Below are 19,215 nucleotides of genomic sequence, written 5' to 3' on the forward strand. Positions count from 1 at the left end.
GTGTGGACTCTCAATCTGGACTTGTTTGCTTTCTAGTGCTTTTCAGTCTGTGCAGTCAATGTGGAGTGAGTGGGAGTGTGGGAGAAGATTCAGCTGCAGAGCATTTTTCTATACTGCGTCATCTCATACAGGTGGCTCCACTGAAGGTGAGTGTGTTTCAAGATGCATTGATTAGCTATTTTTTTTGCATTTTCAATACAATTTTGCCCTTTGTTAATCATCAAGTTCATTCAGTTCAATATGAAGTCTACAATACTGTGTCATTAACTAAGCAATGTTGGTTTGACGATGATGGAAGGTAAAGGATGAGGTGTCAAAGATGTTGGCTGCTAGCAATGCTCCCATTGTTGCTTAGTCTGACTGGAGTTCACACTGAGCATCTCCAAGCTGAGAACCTCAATCTCCTGCCACCAGAGGAACATAAGTTGGTCCTCAACCATGGAATGAGAGGTATATTTGCATGAGTAGGCTTTCACTTTCTTGTCTCTGTGCAGAAATTAAATGTGAATAACTTGTTATGTTCCATACTCAAATAATAATAAGGTACAGTGTGTGCCTGGTGTGAGAGAAAGCCCTTGTGATTGCGTTGAACTGCTGTATGTCCTTATCACTTTATCGCTGATGTCATTCTGTTTGGATTCTCCTGGGGGGTGTGGGTCAAATTCCATGCTGTGGACCCAAACTGCTTACTGACTCATTTATGATAAGTGTTATGTCCATGGGGTGATTTATCACAGTGACACAGTTTGTCAAACAAACAGTTGTAATGGCTTGGCAAAACATCAATGTTTTACTGTGCTTATCTGGGAGACATTGAGAAACTGTGTTGGAAGCACTATTATGGTTCTCCTCTCATTGTTTACAAGCAAAGGAAAGACAAGTTAAACATTTGTTTGCATCACCATGATATTAATGGATGTTTAATAAATAATGCCCTAATTGAACTTAATTCAATATACAGTTGCCCATCATCATTACTTTGAGATTATTCAATTTCAGTGCTTAATATAGCATCCTGAGTTACGGTTGATGTGTTAATTTACCCAACAGTGCTGCCTAGGGATTGCCATGAAATGCTGATGACCTCTGCTGGCCAGGCCAGAGACGGGGTGTACCTGATCCAGCCAGGTGACTCCCCCATCTTGGCCTACTGTGCTATGCAAGAGGGAGGCTGGACCGTGGTGCAGCACATCACTGTCAACAGCAGCGTGAACTTCGACCGGACCTGGGCTGAGTACAGGCAGGGCTTCGGGGTCCTCACCGGGGATCACTGGCTGGGGAACGAATACCTGCATCAGCTCACCCGGGGCCCTGGGCACTATACACTGGGAGTGAAACTAGTGGACAGAGATGCCATCACCAAGCTGGGCGAGTATGACCCGTTCCTGGTGGAGGATGAAGGATCAGCATACAGGCTGAGACTGGGGTTGTTTCAAGGCACGGCCGTAGACGCTCTCACCCAGGACACGGAGAACTACCTGCACGACAACCAGAAATTCACCACTAAAGACCGAGACAACGACAACTACTTCCAGAACTGTGCCAAGCTGGAGTTCCAGGGGGTGGCAGGAGGGGGCTGGTGGTACGATGCATGCGCCGGCGCCAACCTCAATCGCAGGAATGTCATTTACTGGCAAAAGGACTGCAACAAGGAGCACCTGTGCAAGTACGCCTGGATGATGGTGAGACCTTCGGACACAGTGAAACTGATTCACGCTGGAGAGTGCAAGAAGGATGAGCTGTGAGGGCAGCATGTTCAGGACTGGAGAAGGATTTGTGATACTGTATAAAGCAGGAATAGGCAACCATGTACCGTGGAGGGCCGAGTGTATGCAGGTTTTCATTTCAACCAAAGACTACAACAGGTGATTTCACTGATTAGCACAACTTCAACCAGAGAGGAGGAACTAATCAGTGAAGTCTCCTGGTGTAGTGTTAAGTTAGAACAAAAACCTGGATACTCTCTGCACTCCATGCCACATGGTTGCTTATTCCTGGTGTAAAGTAATAATATTAAGTTTACTCCTAATAGCTATTATGCTTACATTCACTTCAACACATTTTATTCAGAAATGCAAGGACATGATCACAAAATACTTAACTTAATAAACTTTGGAAATATAAAATTGCAGAGTGTTATAGCTCTAGCTTTTTTTTTTCATCATACATCATATCAATGTATGTACAGCGAAGGATCTCTTTCATTTCCCAAATTGCAAGTGCAGATTTCTGGTTTATCACAGTTACAAAAATGTGTTTCATGACATCATAGCTTATTACACATGTAAAACATCTTTTCTGGGTACTGTCCAATATTTACTGAATTTTGAATGTAATATTTCACGAACAAACAGCATTTTTGCTACAGTACTTTACAAATTTGCAAGAAATACACATGAATATATGATGAGATATTGATTCAGCTAATCCAGGGAAAATAAATATTGTATTTCAATGCTCAAAGAAAAAAAATATCCTGAGGATGTAGAAAAATAAACAGATTGTAACAAATAGAGAATGTGTGCTCTGAAACCCTCCTCTCCCACTCATTATGTATGTAAACACTGACATGGTTTAGCAAGTTTGTGACCTAATTAAATAGAAATTACTACCAGATTATAATAGTTTTTTAATTTGTATTTGCACTATCGACCAGTAGAATTTAGGGTAATTTATTAATTCCTGTAATATGATTTATGGAATCATTACTCAGTTCTATTTTCTCAGGCGTTTTGGTGGACAGAAATGGCAAAACATTTGCTAAAGTTTAACGTGAAAAGAATGAAGCTGAATGTATGTTTTTATCTGATAAATGACAATGGCACATGTGAAAAGGCTTTGATTATCATCAGTTACAATCTTGACTTAGCAAGCAGATTCTGACATCAGGACAACACTTATTAGCCCTTTAAAATAAAATAGCAATACCAAAATGTGCATCTTCAATACAAACACAATACTTACAGTATGAAATAATCTGTATGACATTATTCTATAATGTTTTGTGCAGAAGAGCATCAACTTGGGGGGGGTGGGCATGGGCATTTTTTTTATACTTTTGAACCAATATACAGTGTCAATGATTATATTGGGACAATTTCATGATGATCTCCTAATACCAAAATGTGCATCTTCAGTACAAACACAATACTTACAGTATGAAAGAATCTACAGTATGTGTTATTCTATGGCATTTTGTGCATAAGAGCATCAACTTGGGGGGGAAACATTGGTATTTTTATAATGCTTTTGAACCAATGTACAGTGTCAATGATTATATTGGGGGGACAATTTCATGATGATCTCCCCTTTTTGTAGTTTTAGCAATAATCAACATACAGTAGGCCTATTGATTAAGGAACACTACTATTCATATTCTACAACCTTTTTAATGTTTGTACTTTTGATACCTAATAGGTATATTCAAGTTACAAAACCCAAGATCATCAATACAAATATCTAATTTATATCATCATATACCATCATACTTTGAGAAAATAAATGGTTCATGTCAGTTTGGTGCTGACCACAGGGTTTTGTCCATACCAGTAGAGTTTCTCCTCAATCCTCTTCTTCTTCCACTGGCAGAGTAGCAGCATGCGGAAGGTCTTCTGAAAAGTCTTGTTACAAAGGGCGTAGCACATGGGATTGACGGTGCTGTTGACATAGCACAGCCAGTAGCCCAGATGCCAGAGAGAGAGGGGGATGCAGTCCGAGCAGAAGGTGGAGATTAGCACCATGATGTTATAAGGCGTCCATGTTAGGATGAAAGCCAGCAAGATTGCGCTGAGAGTCTGAGCCGCTTTCCTCTCCTTAATCAGCACCATCCTCTTCCTCTTGGTGATCTGGTTCTTCAGCGTGACGTCCATGGGCTTAGATGTGGAGGAGGCGGATGGAACGCTCATGGACTCAGCCGAGGAGAACGTAGACCGTGCCATTTTGGTGTCTCCGTTTTTGCTCTGCTGCTCGGCATCAGTGTCTTTGGCCACAGGTTTGAACTTGTAGGACACACACTTCTTGCTCTTCTGCGAGTTGCTTTTGGGTGGTGTGTGGAAGAAGCTATCATCTTCATAGCTGCTGAGTTGCTCGCTCTCGCTGCCCACTGCACTCTTGCTGGTCTCACAAGCCTGGTTCCTGAAGGAGGGCTGGAAGCCCCCCGGAGACACGGGCCGCTCCTCGTCCTCTGAGGAGGCGTAACTGTTGAAGGTGGTCAGCTGGTCAGCTTTGGACCACTCGTCATTGGTGGTGGCTGCTGACTTGGCAGCGTTGCTCCTGCTGGAGGAGGACCAGGAGGCTTGGTTCCTGTCATGTGAAGCAGATCTTAGTTTACAGTTAAAACAGGATCTGATAATGGTCTTCTGGGGCTGGGCGACCCCAGGGTCTGTGGGATAGTTAATCCCCCGGAGCTCCGCCAAGTCTTTGGTCCTCTTCTCTGTCTCCTTGTAGATCCGACAGTATAGGATCGTCATGACTGACACAGGGATATAAAAGGCGGCAATGGCTGTCCCAAAGGTTATCACAGGCTCAGAGAAAAACTGGATCTGGCATTGCCTCTCGGGGACGGTTCTTTTCCCTACAAAGTACTGCCAGCAGAGGATAGGTGGGGCCCACAGAACAAGCGACACCAGCCAGGCCAAACCTATCATGACCCCAGCCCGTTTGGGTGTCCGTTTGGCTCTGTAGGTCAGGGGCCTGGTGATGGAGAAATATCTGTCAAAGCTGATCACCAACAGGTTCATGACCGAGGCGTTACTGGCTACGTAGTCCACTGCCAACCACAGGTCACAGGCGAGGTTTCCTAAGGCCCAGTAGCCCATCAGTATATAAGAGGTATACAGATTCATAGAGAACACACCTATGATGAGGTCCGCTGCTGCCAGACTCAGCAGGTAATAATTGTTCACTGTCTTTAGCTGGCTGTTGACTTTGAAGGACAGCATTACCAGAACATTCCCCACAATGGTGATGAGGCTGACTATGGCCGACACAGTGGCAATGGTGATCACCTCCCATAGACTGTGTGTGACCAGGTGGATATCCGTTGTACTGGTATTTACAGTGGAGTTCAGTATGTTCACTCCTTCCATGGTCTTGTGTTTAATGTCATATAACCAAGACAGGAGTGTTTGGGTTTGTCATTTTGAGCAAGATTTCCTGGAAAGAAAAGAAAGAAAAAGTAATTCTCTTCATCTTTGCAAGTAACCTCAAGGCATGCATATGAGCAAAAAAGTTCCCTTAATAGCCACTAGATGACATCATTTCAGTAAAAATCAGAGACGGTACAACTTGGGTATCAAGGCTCACACTTCACTCTTGTTTGAGGGTGATAATGCAGGCTTCATCTCATGTTTTGTGCTTTAAAACTCTAGATAAATTGCCCTACCTCAATGTGAAAGCACTGAAGCAGCTATTCTATGCGTCATACAGCCATAAAAGTTGAAAGCATTCACCTCATACAAAAAATCTGATCTCAATGAATTATACATAAAGTTGCTATTGAGGACATTGTTTGATCTAATTTCTGTGGGGCCATGAGTTGCATCTATTAATAAAAATATCATTAAGCTGCAGTCTTTTAACAGATCACCAAATTAGAGCATTTTCCAGCTCATGTGAGTATACGCATATGGAGTCTTTTAGGCAATCTTTGGCAACATCTGCGGCACATTTCAAAAATTCAGGTCATTACATAATCAAATTTCTTGCTTTAAATATGTGTTGTAATACTACTGGTGTATAAACGCAGTTTATAATTATTTACGGAAAATAAGATGGTCATTTCTCAGTGATAAAATCGAGTGAGAAAATATATTAAAAATAGCTCAAGCTTGTGACTAAGGCTACAATCTACAGACAGCCAAAAGGTGATGGCGATGTTATTTTGGTCCATGGAGCGTGTTTGAATCGTATGGCGCTACCTAGATGAGTTTACCCAGCCCCAGCAAACAGCACATCCCCTGAGCTTGGTGGCGTCACAGCTTTTGGGTCACTTGACTTGAAACTCAGTGTGCACAAACTGTGGTTGATAAAATAAGCTGGAACATTGTGGTTTTCTTCAGTGACATTTCTGCAGAATAAACATATGGAGTGGCGCTGAGGCTGGACTGAATTAATCCAGCAATCAGAAATGTCACGCCTGTGTAGATATATCTGTCATATTCAAAATGTATCTGTTCTGAATAGTCCATCTGTTTAGAGAAAGACTGACTTTAAGGGTACTCATGAAACTGCAGTCTCTTATGGTCACTATATCATTATGAACAACTGTACATCTTCACCCAAACAATTAGTGAAACACCATTGTCCATAGCCAAACATAAGTGACAGAACCGCAAAATCCATCTGAATAAGCTAAGGAGATGAAATAGTGATGAGAAATTACTATAATTTCTGTGCTCTCTCTGTCAATCAAATATGACAACACCTTTTTCCCTCAAATTGCACCGGGAAATACTGCTAGAAGAAACTTAAATCTGTAATGACAGTTGGATGAAAGCACTATGTTAGTGAAAGCCAATCATGACCTAACTCTAAGTACACTCTAAGGGAAATGACACATTCAACTGGGCAATTTCTGGAGAGTGCATCAAATGACAGATGCACTCTATGCCAGGCTTTGGCTTCAGAGATGGGGAAACGCACAAATCTGTGCCTAGATTTCAAACTCAATGCCAACTAATTTCTCAACCACGAATCAAACTCCAGTCTCTGCAGCATACACTTAGTTTTACAAGGGGGAAAGCGCTAAAATAATGAAACTAACACATCTGTTGAGTGGAGAGCCGAAGCACAGAGAGGTCCTGGTACTGCAGTAATCTACCTTCTCCAAAGTACTTCGTGTCAGCGGGATCACTCATGGAAAAGGGACAATTATCATTAAGCTGACACTGCGTGGTCACTTCTCTCCTCCAAACATCTGTTCATGGAGTGGATAATGAGGCTAGTGAGAGCTCTCTTGTTATTGTACGCCACCTGTACAGCTATAGTATGGAGTTTTACCCAATTACCTAATTTTACCTAAGCCCAAACTGCTTGCATTGCGTACCCATGCACTGTTTGTTACCTGTCCACACCTTACCATCCTGACCTGTCTGACGTTAAGGAGATAATTCGGGTCCTCTTGTTGCATTCACATTATCCAGCTAGAGTGCAGCCATTCCAGCCACCTCTTAGCTATGTCAAAATGCCTACTCAACTGGAGAGCTCTCAACACCTTAGGGACACGTATCTCTCTCTCTCTTTCATTTCCAACCCACTATGCAATGTTTTTTGACCTCATCCCTAACCCGTACTTTGGGAATAACGTCTCTACTCATTGGTATTCTTTTGGCAGTGCCAGGTTAGCAGGAGTGCCAGCGGCAGCCTGAGGCCCACACAAATAACATTCCAGTCTCCGCGGGGGTCCTCCTCCAGCCCTCGGATTGGCCCTCAGCTTATTACTGAATGGCATTTCATATCACATCACTCAAAGCCCCGTGTCACTCCACTGGTAGCGCCATATGGGCCTATCTGTCCCTTCTCTGTGCTGTCATTGTACGCACAAATCCAACCTTTCTCATTTTCTCCTATGGACTGCTTGCTTTAGCAGAACCTTGCTACTGATTTGATGATGAGGTAAAATGGCACCTTGGTTTCTAATGCTAAGTTGCTCCTATTTCCTTCTCCACTCATGGTCTCAGATGGGGGAGAATATCATTGCTAAGTGGAGGCTTTTACAACCTTTTTTTTTACAATATGATTACCATCATTTGTACTTTTTTGTACTTTTCCATGCCTAATTTTTTATTCACACTGTAGTAGGAATTCAGCTCACATAGGTGGTATAAAAAGTGTCTTTACAAAGTTATTTTTTTTTCTTTTGTGAGAGGGAAAAAGTGGATAGGCTGAACTGTCAGTCATTATGTTCATTGCCAGGAAAAGAATGAATTAATGATGACAGGTAAGTACAGTGTTTGAGAAAGGAGGATATTCCTGACTCACTGATGACTGTCGTGATGCTTACGTTTACGCATGCACACACACACACACACACACACACACACACACAGAGAATGGACTTGTTCTAACTCTTGACCTCAATACAGCCAAGCCTGCTAATAGCTTCTAAATCGAAGCAGGAAACATTTTAATGGTACGCTCAGAGCTCAGAGTGTGGGGTAAACATGGACTCTGCATCACTATAAATAGTGAATATAGTCTGTTACGGCCTGTTTTTTGGACTCTTTTATGGATGCAGCGTAGCATCAAATATGACGCACATGGGGGAATAGCTACATGACGCTGTCTGCTCCGAGAGTAAAAAGCTTTTTAGAAAACAGAGATGCAGCTGCAGAATTTTTCGCTGGCCTCCTCACCGTGCTCAACTCAGATATCTGACTGAGATTTGATCCGTATACGTCTGTGTTAGTGACTTGGTCCCGTAGCGGACCTGAATAAGAACATTACACCAGGGTGTCATTACTATGAATCACTGCCAAACTGCCCCAGAGTGGTGCAAAGAGGATGCATTTCTCGCTCTTGCCAAGCAAATGTCATTACACACAGCCTGCCAGTATCTGACTGCATTCTGAAACATCATGTTAGCGCAGTATACATAAGTAATGGTCAATCAATCCGGTCGTTAACAGTGCCCAATCCGTTTGTGAAGACAGGGTAGGTAGCACAAATCCGGCGTAAACCTCCATACTGAGTGCAGAGGCTGACAGGCTGGAGGGTGGCTTCCTGCAGGTCCTCTGGCACCTGGCCATCAATGCTCCTCTGCTGTAGCTCCACACGCACTCGCCCCCACCAGGCCTCCCAGTCATACTTAACCTTTTTCTACACTCTACTTTGGCTGCACCACCGCCGCTCTGCACAGCGGCAACGTGAGAGTGAATATAATGTGTGTGTGTGGCATTTATGAGAGAAAGAGAGGAAGAGAGAGACCAAGAGAGGAAGGAGGCGAGACAGAGGAGAGTCAGAGCAAAGGAGGCAGAAGACACCATGTGTGTCTATGCGGCGAGTATGTATGCTGTGTAGATCAGCCCAGAGCTCTTTGGCACAGTGGATCGTGCATTCTGCAGTCAGCCCAGTGACCCATGGTTAAGACTCCTGCATATGTGGCATTCTGGAGGAGGAGGACCTAAGAGAGGCTTGGATCTTCCTGGGGCTCCATCAGTGGAGGAGGAAGAAAGAGGATTATGAATGTTCATGTGTACAGGAGGTGTCTTAGAACTTTTCCTAAACATGTAATCCTAAATGTAGCTCTCAATCTTAAAGGATGTCTTCTTATCCTAATGATCTCTTGGCAGCCAATATTTGAATTCCACCGATTAAAATCAAGGAGGCACACATTAGCATGGAGTATATCAGGTTTAAGATAGATACTAAATTTAATGACCAAAAATAACAGCAGGATGTAGATTGTCCTATGTACATCTCTCCTATTGCTATTGAGCTTATTCAATGCCTAACATTTTTCTCCACAGCGCTTCAAATGTCATGTCAGAGCAAGGGCAAACCCTTTAATTGCATTTCTATTCAGATGAGACATGATGAATGTGATCATTACCTGATATTTTATGATCTGCTCCTGGACACAACAGCAGCTTTGATAGCTGCTGATGAGACTAAAATGAAAACACCGCCTGCCTCCAGGAATTCTGTCTGTTTTTGAGTGACTGCAACATTTCATTACTGCCCCATCATTTGGATAATGATCTGACTTGACTCATTTGTGTTCTTGTGTGAACAGTGTTCTAAATCTGCGTCTGCGTGTCTCTCTGTTTGTGCCCTTAGGTTGTGTGTTGTTGTTTGTTCCCAACTCATAATGTGCCCAATTTTCTCTATCTTGGTATCACATTTGAGTGCAAACCAAAGGTATCGGCTATGATGGTCTCTATACTGGTCAGTTAAAATCTGAAAATAACAGATGGACATGAGGAAAAACAGTCACACACCTACGCTCCTAAACACAAACACATGCCCAAAAACAGATCTGTAAATGTACTCTGCTCTCTGGGTCTCTCCCTCTCAAGCCAACATGCTCACAGTTTGCCTCTGCTGATATTATCATATTGATATGGTATGAAATTTGAGCAAAATGAACCCAGGTCTGATGCCGTGCAAAAAGTCAAAGAGAACCCAAAGAAAGTTTGATAGGAAATCACAGCAGAAAATACGTGCATCAAGAAGGAGGTGAAAAATTGAACATCCCAGCTTGACAACTCCCCACCATTTGCAATTTGCAAACAGAGAGCTTTAATGTTGCTGTGTGTTACATAAGGCTCCACTGGTAAACCAGGTCTACTATCAGGTCACAACTGTTATAGTCATCTCTTCCCAAGCTTAGCAGACCTTTACTGTTTTGTGGCAAGTTATTCCAGAATATCCGATAGTTCTGTGCTTTTCTGCATTTGATTTAACACCTTACAAGGTCTGGGGGGACTGGATGGACTCGTTAAAATCACGCTCCAGTGCGTAATCCTTCCCTTTTGTGTCATTTCCATTTGATCAAAGGCAGAGGGAAAGGAAGTGTGAGGCAGGCACATAAGCCTTTCAAGAACAATATTGATTGTTTTTTGGGAGAGAAATTACATAAAAAAAAAGTCAAAATTCAGGAAAATATCAAACTAATTAAAAATTTCATAACCATTCAGTAAAAACTAAGTTGAATTTGAAAACCACCTTGAAATTTTGCATATTATCAGCTTCTCCACTCAAATATATTTTGGAAAAAAGAGGGAGAGGAAGAGTAGAGGGGAGAGAGAGAGAGTTAGAATGAAATGACAAATGATTGTGCTGTAAAAATGGTTGGAATGGAACAACTGACAAGATGGGAGTGTGCAGAGAAAAATGTGGAGATCTGAGATGGATGATGAATGATGGAGAGAGTTTTGGGATTGCCAAGGCCATCATGTGTAGGCAAACAGTGTCAGTCGAGCTGTTCTCAAAGCAGTGCATGATGGAGTAAATCTGAGGTTAAATACAAGAGAAAGACACAGAATGGAGTGGAAAAAATGACAGATATGTGAATGTAAATGAGGTTTGTAGACTTATTGGCTTTGAAACTGCCCATTTCTGCTAATTATTCATCAATGACTAGTATAAAATACGTTTGTGCTGCAATTTGAGAGTGATGTGTGACAAAATAGATACATATTTCATTTGTATTGCACCTCTACAGTAGGCTAAGTCTTCCAGAAGAACAGCGACACACACATCTCTGCTTTCCGGGAGCACATCCTCTCTGTTGCTTTCATTAAGGTAAAAGGCAACATTAAAAATACATGCTGAGACCTCTCAGACATGCACTTGTGCACGCATGACGCTGTTTCCCTTTCTATCCAGGTCATGCTTTTGTGCATTAATCAAAAAACTGCCTATTGAATCACTTATGATTCTCTAGAGACTGTGAAACAAGCCGCAGAAGGAAAAAGACACACATACTCACAGTTGACTTTGATCAGATCCCACAGTCTTCTGTGTAAGGGCAGGCAGTGTCTCCTGGCGAGAACAAAGTTCATCGTTAATCCCTTTGTTTTGCCTGGGAAGCCTTCGGGTCAAGTGTGGCGCTGAGGAACCGAATCATAACACAGTTGGAGAGAGGATTGGGGTGGATGAGAAATCCTGCTGACTTGACCCTTGCATGCCAGAGGGGTCCAGAGAAAAGCGTGAGCGCAGAGGAAGAGGAGGAGGAAGAGGATGAAGAGGAGGAGGAGGAGGAGGAGGAGGAGGAGGAGGACGGACACCAGGAGGCTTCGGTCATCCCAGCTCAGAGGCACAGAGCGCAGCACCAGCTTCACCTCACACATCCAAAACAGCCATGGTGTGACCAGATGAGAAAAGTATCCTCAAGTTGCAGGGCATTCCTCCTTCCTTCCTCAGTTACTTATGAATGAGCAGAATCTGTTGAGGAGCCAAAGCAAGTCGATGAGTGAACGAGAGTAACTGTCCCTCCCGATCTGAGCTGAGTTGGATGAGCTGCGCTGCCTCTCAGTCTCTCAGTCTCAAGTTGGAGCGGAGTGTCAGTGAGAGGCTGCCTGATCCCTGAGGTGAAGCCACCACTACTGCTACGGCTACGGCTGCCACTGCTGCTGCCGTTGCATCTACTCTGGCTGACAGACACAGATGTAGCTGACGCTAGCTAGCTGGGAGGAGAAATTCCCATAGGGCTGAATGGTTCATCATGTTTCGGGACAGTGAGCATGCAGCTCAGACCACAGAGTGAGAGAGAGAGAGAGAGAGGAGGGAGGGAGGGAGGGACGGAGGGAGGAGAGAGGAGGAGGAGGTGGAGGGGTGGCTCCCAGGGCTTCGTTTGGAAGGTGTGGGCAGAAGGGAAAAGTGTGTGTGCGTGTGTGTGTGTGTGTGTGTGTGGGGGGGGTTGTTACTCAAGACAGCCTAGCCCAATCTTCTGTTAGTGCGGATATATGTGTGTGTGAGGGAGTGCATGTGTCACACGGGCCATTAATTACCTCCAATGGTGCGGCTTTTGTCTGTCCCTCAAAGAGCAGCAGGGAGAGACAGTGGGCCAGGTTATCACCAGTCACGGCTCTTTGAGTGTTTGAACAGCGTTGGGGGGGGGGGGGGGGGGGGGGGGGGGGGGGTAAGGCAGGGTGGCTATCAGCAGACTCATCTGCAGAGCATAAAACACCGCTGCCGCCCCTGTGTTCACAAGGGAGCGCTGACCTGGCCGGGCCAGATAAGCAGACTGCTGAAGCGACAGACGTTTTGCCCATGGGACCTCTATCTGTGTGTGTGTGTGTGTGTGTGTGTCTGTGTGTGTACAGTATGTGTGTCTTTGTGCTGATTGGGGAATTATGTGTTTGGCATTAGGCAATTGTCCTGGGCCGAGGCCAGAGCTTTATCAGTGTAAAGTCCTTATATGTCTTAATCCAGATGATGGGTGCTGATCTGACCCATGAGCTCCCATCTAATCACAGAAGAGATACACCGATAGGTCCCGTTGCTGCCAGTGTATTACTTTGAACTGTAGCATATAGGTGCTGTGTTTTCCCTCATCTGATTTATGGCATTGGCTCACACTAACCAGGTCAAGGGGCAAAACTGGCTGTGGATCTGGCATTCATTCATTCCAGAGGATTATCACGCTATGCTCTATTTCTAAGCTGTAGATATGCAGTAACTAAAGCTGTTATATAGTAAATGTACAGCCCCATAAAATGAAATGAGGAACAGCCACTAAAATTGATTTGCTTTCAAATAGTCTGGAATATGTCAATATCTGGAGGTGGAACGATATTTAGACGCTATCGTCAAAATTGTCGAAATGACCTCCATTGGCATTGCTGTTTTGCCCTTTACAGCCACACAGAATAGAACTGCACTTTCCCCTATGGAGCAGTGGCAGCTGGTTAGTGGACAATAGAGATAGATGACAATCCCTCCTATACTTCGAATCGACATTAGGCATAATGTAGGTTTCAGACTGAGATGATTGTGCTACTAGGTCAGAGCTATAGGCCAATGACATGATTGATGCTTTTCATGAAAATCCTGCCACATCTGTCCCAATAGAGCGCCGTATATCCCCTCCCACCCATCTCCCCTCCACCCTGCCTCACAGTCTAATCTAATGCCTTTTCCAGGCAGCCAGCCAGCGGACAGACACCTGGCTCATCATTATTGTTGAATCGCTGACCTGCACAAAGTTTACACCATAGTCATATTTTTATGAGATTCATCCACACACAAAGATGAACAGACGCACACACACACACAAAAGGCACGGATATGCACTCGTACATGCATGTGCATTCACACACACTGCACATTGATGATTTTCCTATACAATTTCTGCTGAGTGTTCCATATTGATTATATTATAAAGGTCAATTTAAAACATTGACAAGCTTATGCATTATTAACTTTGCTAATGGAATTTGCAATTGAAAATTGAAAATAGATCAGTGATTGAATTGGGTAATACTCATGGAAGGATGGAGGTTAAATGGAGCATATGACCTTTGACATTAAAGCCAGAAAATTAGGTTTTTTCCAATACATGCTGTTCAATCCTGCAGTGCTTTTTCTCCAGACATGTTGTTGAGTAGGATCATCCCTGGCTCATCCTCTCTGTAAAACAATGCTCACAAGGCTCCTAATGATAGCTGATGATGGCAGATGTCAGGGAGATACTGAGGCTCACTATCATTTAGCCATGCTCCTCTCCTCGCATCTGCATCCTAAAGGCATGGCTGTTGTCCCACAGGTCACTGTGTGATTACTGCATCCCACTGAGAGAGACAGGATGGGGAGGGGGGACATCAACACAGCCAGAGATGGATCGCATCTGTCCACAGTCCACAGGGGCTTGCTTATCTCCTGACCCAATTGTGCACCCATATGCTGGCGAAAAGATCAGCCTGTACATGGAGCAATTCTAACGATTCCTTTTTCTTTCTTATAACACCACAGCAGATCGCTTCTCTCTAACCATACTAAAGTCAGAAAGTCTTTGTGGTTGTAATGGAAGATAGTTTCGTTACCAGAATTGTCAGGTGAAATGAGCTGTCCTTGGGCTGATGGTGTCCTCACATTATGTCATTGATTTGTTATTAGCCAAATCAGAGACACCTCCATCACTGCAAACAATAAAGATCCTGCAGAATACATTGAAATGAATTGAATGGTTCACTTTGGAGCCCTTTGTAACCTAGCTGATCCCAGGCATATTTCTCCATATTGGCTAATAGAATTGACTCTTCTGATGTCCTCCTCTCTTCTGGGCTTTGATGTGCAACAAATATCTATCTGCTGTTGCCTCTGCCTGTTTCTTTTTCTGTCTCCCTCTGGCCCCAAGCAACAACACCTTTTTGACATAATGATTTGCCAATACCTCGGCCTGTTTCAGTGGATTTACAAGTCCCCCTGCAGCGCAGCTCGCTTTCATCCCTGAGCAGAGAAGACTAGTTTGTTTGGAGCTCTTAAAAAGACTCACAAGCTTTTCCTGTTTCAACCAATTTGCTATACAAATATAGCAACAAAAAAAAACAACTTTTGATGATTGTGTGATTTGCTAAAGAAAAGTCTAGTGTCATGAATACATAATTGCTTGCCCAAATTAGAATCTTGAAAGTCGAGACTATGTCACTGAGACCCAGCAACAGTAAATGAGTGAGGAACCAGTTTCATACACACCTATGTACCAGTCAGGCAGAGCTGGGTGGCACATGAGCCCGCCCGCTCCACAATGCAACTTTAATGTTGCCTTGACAGAAGGGATTAGGTGGTAGCAGCTCTGATTGAGCTGTTATTGTGGGCCCACGGCTTGCACTCCTTTAAGGACACCCAACACCCAACTGCTCAGACACTTGTACGTCAACGACAATGACCTTGTCTGGACCGGACCCAGGTTGACGTATGTGTGTGTGTGTGAGTGTCTGTGCGTGCAAATGCATGAGAGTGTGTGCATTCATGTTCATCTGTATGAGTGTGTGTTGTGACAGGGATAAGCACCACCTCTGAGACCCATTTTCATCTGGGTCTGAAGGATTCAATCAGTGAGCAAATTTAAGGGAAAGTGGAATGGAAGGAATAAACAAATAATATTTCATACAGCGCAGGTGAGTACACACCTTCAAAATCTAATATTTGCAAAAACAGCAAAAGCCATCTGCATCACTATGACTATTATCCTTTGAAATTTCCCCTCACATTCTCAGACAGATAAGGCCAATGACACCGTTGAGTCACGACGTCCTTGTTTATGCAGGTGTGTGATGCATGCGTGTGTTGGTGTGCATACTGACGCAGATCTCGCCGTGGACATCTTGGACTTGGTGTCCGGACTCCCTATCAGGTCGTCCAGTCGCTGTCTGTCTGAATTATTGGCCGCAAAAAAAACAGGATGTCAAGGCTTCAAATGAGCTGGGCCAATGCTGCAGAGAATCTTATCAGCAGCAGCCAAATTTCCACTGTGTGAAGGGAAAAAAAATGAAACACCTTTTCAATGAGGATTACCTCGGCCTGACCCCGGAGAGGAAGAGTAAGAGAGAAAGGAAGACTGCAAATAATTGATAATGGTTGGTCAATATCTGATCTCTCTCTCTCTTGCTCATTCTGTCTCTCTCTCTCTCTCTCTCTCTCTCTCTCTCTCTCTCTCTCTCTCTCTCTCTCTCTGTCTGGGCTCTGTCCTGCTCTCACAATGGGCTGGCATTGCAGGGCCGTCTGTGTCCTTTTAATTACTCTAATTCAGGACCACCCGCTGTACGCTTCCATCTGCCCCTCTCTGAGGTGAGAGCGAGAGAAATCCTCAAAGCAAGGAGGCACGCCATCCAACCTTCCGAACGGCGGCGAAATAGATCCTCCGACAAACGTGCTAATTAATCATCCTCTGAGGACCAGACAGACATCGAATCTGTGCTATTTTCAAGTCGAGACTCAAAACCAGGGGTCTATTTATTCCACGGGGAACGTTTTGTGCTCACAGTTTAGCCCGGTTCCTCTAAGATTACAACGCACGCTACCATCACCCCCGGTGAGATGAGTTCTTGTGTCCATCCCCAGGACATTGTTCTAATCTACTTTATCTGCATGCTACGCTCGCCCCTAACGGGAAGGCCGGTTTCGCATGCAATATCCTGAGGTATATGTTTCAGGGAATCACGCTATGGGGGATGAATCCACCATTTCTCAGTGTGAAAGTCTATAAGCCCCACTGGCCACGGTTTCTGCTCCTGCTGCTTATGGGAGATGATGGTTGTCTCCTGCAAGGGGAAATTTTGCAGTCGTGCGCTCAGCTAGGCCAGTGGTGATTAAATGAATATATCAGTTATAGCCATACCAAAGAGGATTTTGAGATTACAACGGCCATATAGAGCGATAGAATGCAGATGATGATGGTGATAATGTGATAATAATGTGATAACAGCTCGGGACCCAGATTTTTTCCCAAGGACACTTCATCAAGAAGGGTGATGATGATAATGATGATGATGGTGATAATGATGATAATGAGAAGGGGGAGGATGACGACGAGGTCAACAGTGAAGTGGAGGATGAAGGTCAGCATGATCCCGATCTAATTATGACGGTTGTGTTCACACATGACATTTACGTTCAGACAAGACAGCAAAGCAAATTGAGCTGAATTCATAACCAGGCTTAATAGTTCTGAAAGGAGAAGCACCTTTCATAAGACCTTTATTAGACATTTCTTTCTCCCTGACTGGGTATGAAGCCTGATCTGCACCTCCCAAACCCAGTTACAAGGAATGGCCTCTGTAGTATTCTTCTGTTCAACAGCCTAAGGGAACTGAAAACATGGAGTATAACTTTTCTTTCTTTTTTCCATTGTTTTTGTGTTTCAAGATAGCCTATTTTAGCACGTTTAAGCTTCCATTTTCTCAAGTTCTTGATGTTTTACTCCATTATAGTTATCAAAAATAGCATATAAAATGAGTGATTATGGCTTAAAAATGACACTTTTCAACTTCAAACTGGATGTAATCAGAACGAGCATAATTGGTTCACCAATCTCTTTGGCTTCAACTATAGAAATGAATGCTTCAAAGATGGGATTTTTTTTCTAGCACTGAAATAAGAGGACATAGTGTCAAATCTTTAATTCTACATGTTTTACTTGTATCAAATACTTCAATGGTATTTATGTTTTTGAACTTTTGAATTTTGAACAGGGAACTTTTACTTTATAATCTCAACTTTTACTCATAGGTAAGTGATTTCTGTTCTTCTTTCACCACTGAACACGTTACGCTGAAAAACAGAGGTATTGACTTTCATACATGCGCAACAGTCTTTGCCCTCTCATAGATAAATCATGCAATTTCATTCACTCTCCGAATTTTGTATGTGGCCCAAAAGACGCTATTAGACACTGCTACCAAAAAAAGGCATGACCCAGTTTAGAATTTGGGTTTGAACAACTGACACCCAATCTTCCCCCTCCAGCGATGAGCGTTCCTGCTGACCCATAGGCCTAATTCAACATGAAGAGACTGAAAATTACTATGATGCTTCGCAAAGCCATTCACAATAACAGATCCAGGAACATTCTGCCCGTCTGTTGCCACTGGTGCATGGGCTTTTCTTCAATGAGGCAAACTTTGTGATGGTTTTGTAAAGGGAACCTGGTGTTATTTGTGTTTGATAGAAAGGGAGGAGAGCAGAACAGTGGCATCGCTCCATTAACCTACAGTAGTCTTGTTTTGACACCACAGCTCTGACATAAAAGAGCCATGCTGGGAGCAGAGGGCCCTCTTTTACCTGCTGCTCCCCAGCACAAGCCTGTGTGCCGGCTGCATCCACAGTGATGAGTCAGATGAAGGATAGGCCAGATTAGGAAGTGCATCGCAGACAGGTGTCTAATTGAACTCTTGGGGGATGTGGGAGTGAGCCGTAAAGTTTAAAAGTCAAAAGGATATGCCATCTCTAATAGCTGGAAAACTAGATGTTAAAATGTCATAACCCATTATCATGAAACTCTCCGTCTGTTTTGATAATCTATAAATTTTAGAGAGCATTGCGTCATAGGATTATACAAACAAACGTTCTAAAATGACGCCTATAAAATATTAATTTCAGGTGCCCTATTGCAGCTGCTTAAGAGTGTTTTCTCACTCGCACTTTTTGTATCCCGTCCATTAGTGGCCTTCCTCATAGCTCAGGCCCCATAAAGGTAAAAATGCGAGACAGCCGAGTGCATCAGATGTTTGAAGCCATTTAAAATTGAATACCTTACTTGGGAAATGCATCTGTGGAAAAAGACTCATCTCAACTCATTGTGATATCCTCCTGCCAAGATTGCTTTCTGCTGAGAGAACAGTATTCAAGGATTTCAGATTGTTCAAAAGTGACTCTGATTTTAATGGAGGTATGATTTCACAGTAAGATTTTTCAGTCTAAACAAACAAGAAGATTCGTCTGCGAGGCACATGCCACTCATATCATTGTTGCTTATGAACTTAGTTTGAATGCATATTTCCTGTTCCAAAATGCCATTATTTCAGAGAATGCCTGCTGGCTGACTTCAGACTGTGCCTCAGCACTTCCCTGATATGTTGCCCATACTTTTTTCAACTTCCCCAACTTTTTAAAGTCACAGGTAAAGTGTAACTTTTCAGTTATTCTCTGACTGGTATAATTCAATTCCAGCTGCATATTGACCAACAATGGTTCAGGAGTTTAAAGACAAAAAATTGAGACATGAGCTCACAAGCAACTTAAAGCCTGAGGAAAAAGTCATTAAACATTTTT

At 43.4% G+C, this 19,215-nt stretch overlaps 2 protein-coding genes across 2 annotated transcripts; one reads left to right on the forward strand and one right to left on the reverse strand.

The window, feature by feature from the left end:
* Positions 1-77: 77 nt before the first annotated feature.
* On the forward strand, positions 78-2,092 carry LOC139931692 (fibrinogen-like protein 1-like protein). The gene is made up of 3 exons (XM_071925274.2): positions 78-146; positions 299-450; positions 1,051-2,092. Exons 2-3 carry the CDS (start codon positions 306-308, stop codon positions 1,743-1,745), a joined length of 840 nt encoding a protein of 279 aa, XP_071781375.1. The 5' UTR covers positions 78-146; positions 299-305; the 3' UTR covers positions 1,746-2,092.
* Positions 2,093-3,506: 1,414 nt separating this feature from the next.
* chrm5a (cholinergic receptor, muscarinic 5a) lies at positions 3,507-5,087 on the reverse strand. The gene has a single exon (XM_071925312.2). The coding sequence runs from the start codon at positions 5,085-5,087 to the stop codon at positions 3,507-3,509; it is 1,581 nt and encodes a 526-aa protein (XP_071781413.2).
* Positions 5,088-19,215: the final 14,128 nt, after the last annotated feature.

Source organism: Centroberyx gerrardi, chromosome 17, assembly GCF_048128805.1.
Source record: "Centroberyx gerrardi isolate f3 chromosome 17, fCenGer3.hap1.cur.20231027, whole genome shotgun sequence".
In the NCBI taxonomy this organism is placed as follows: domain Eukaryota; kingdom Metazoa; phylum Chordata; class Actinopteri; order Beryciformes; family Berycidae; genus Centroberyx; species Centroberyx gerrardi.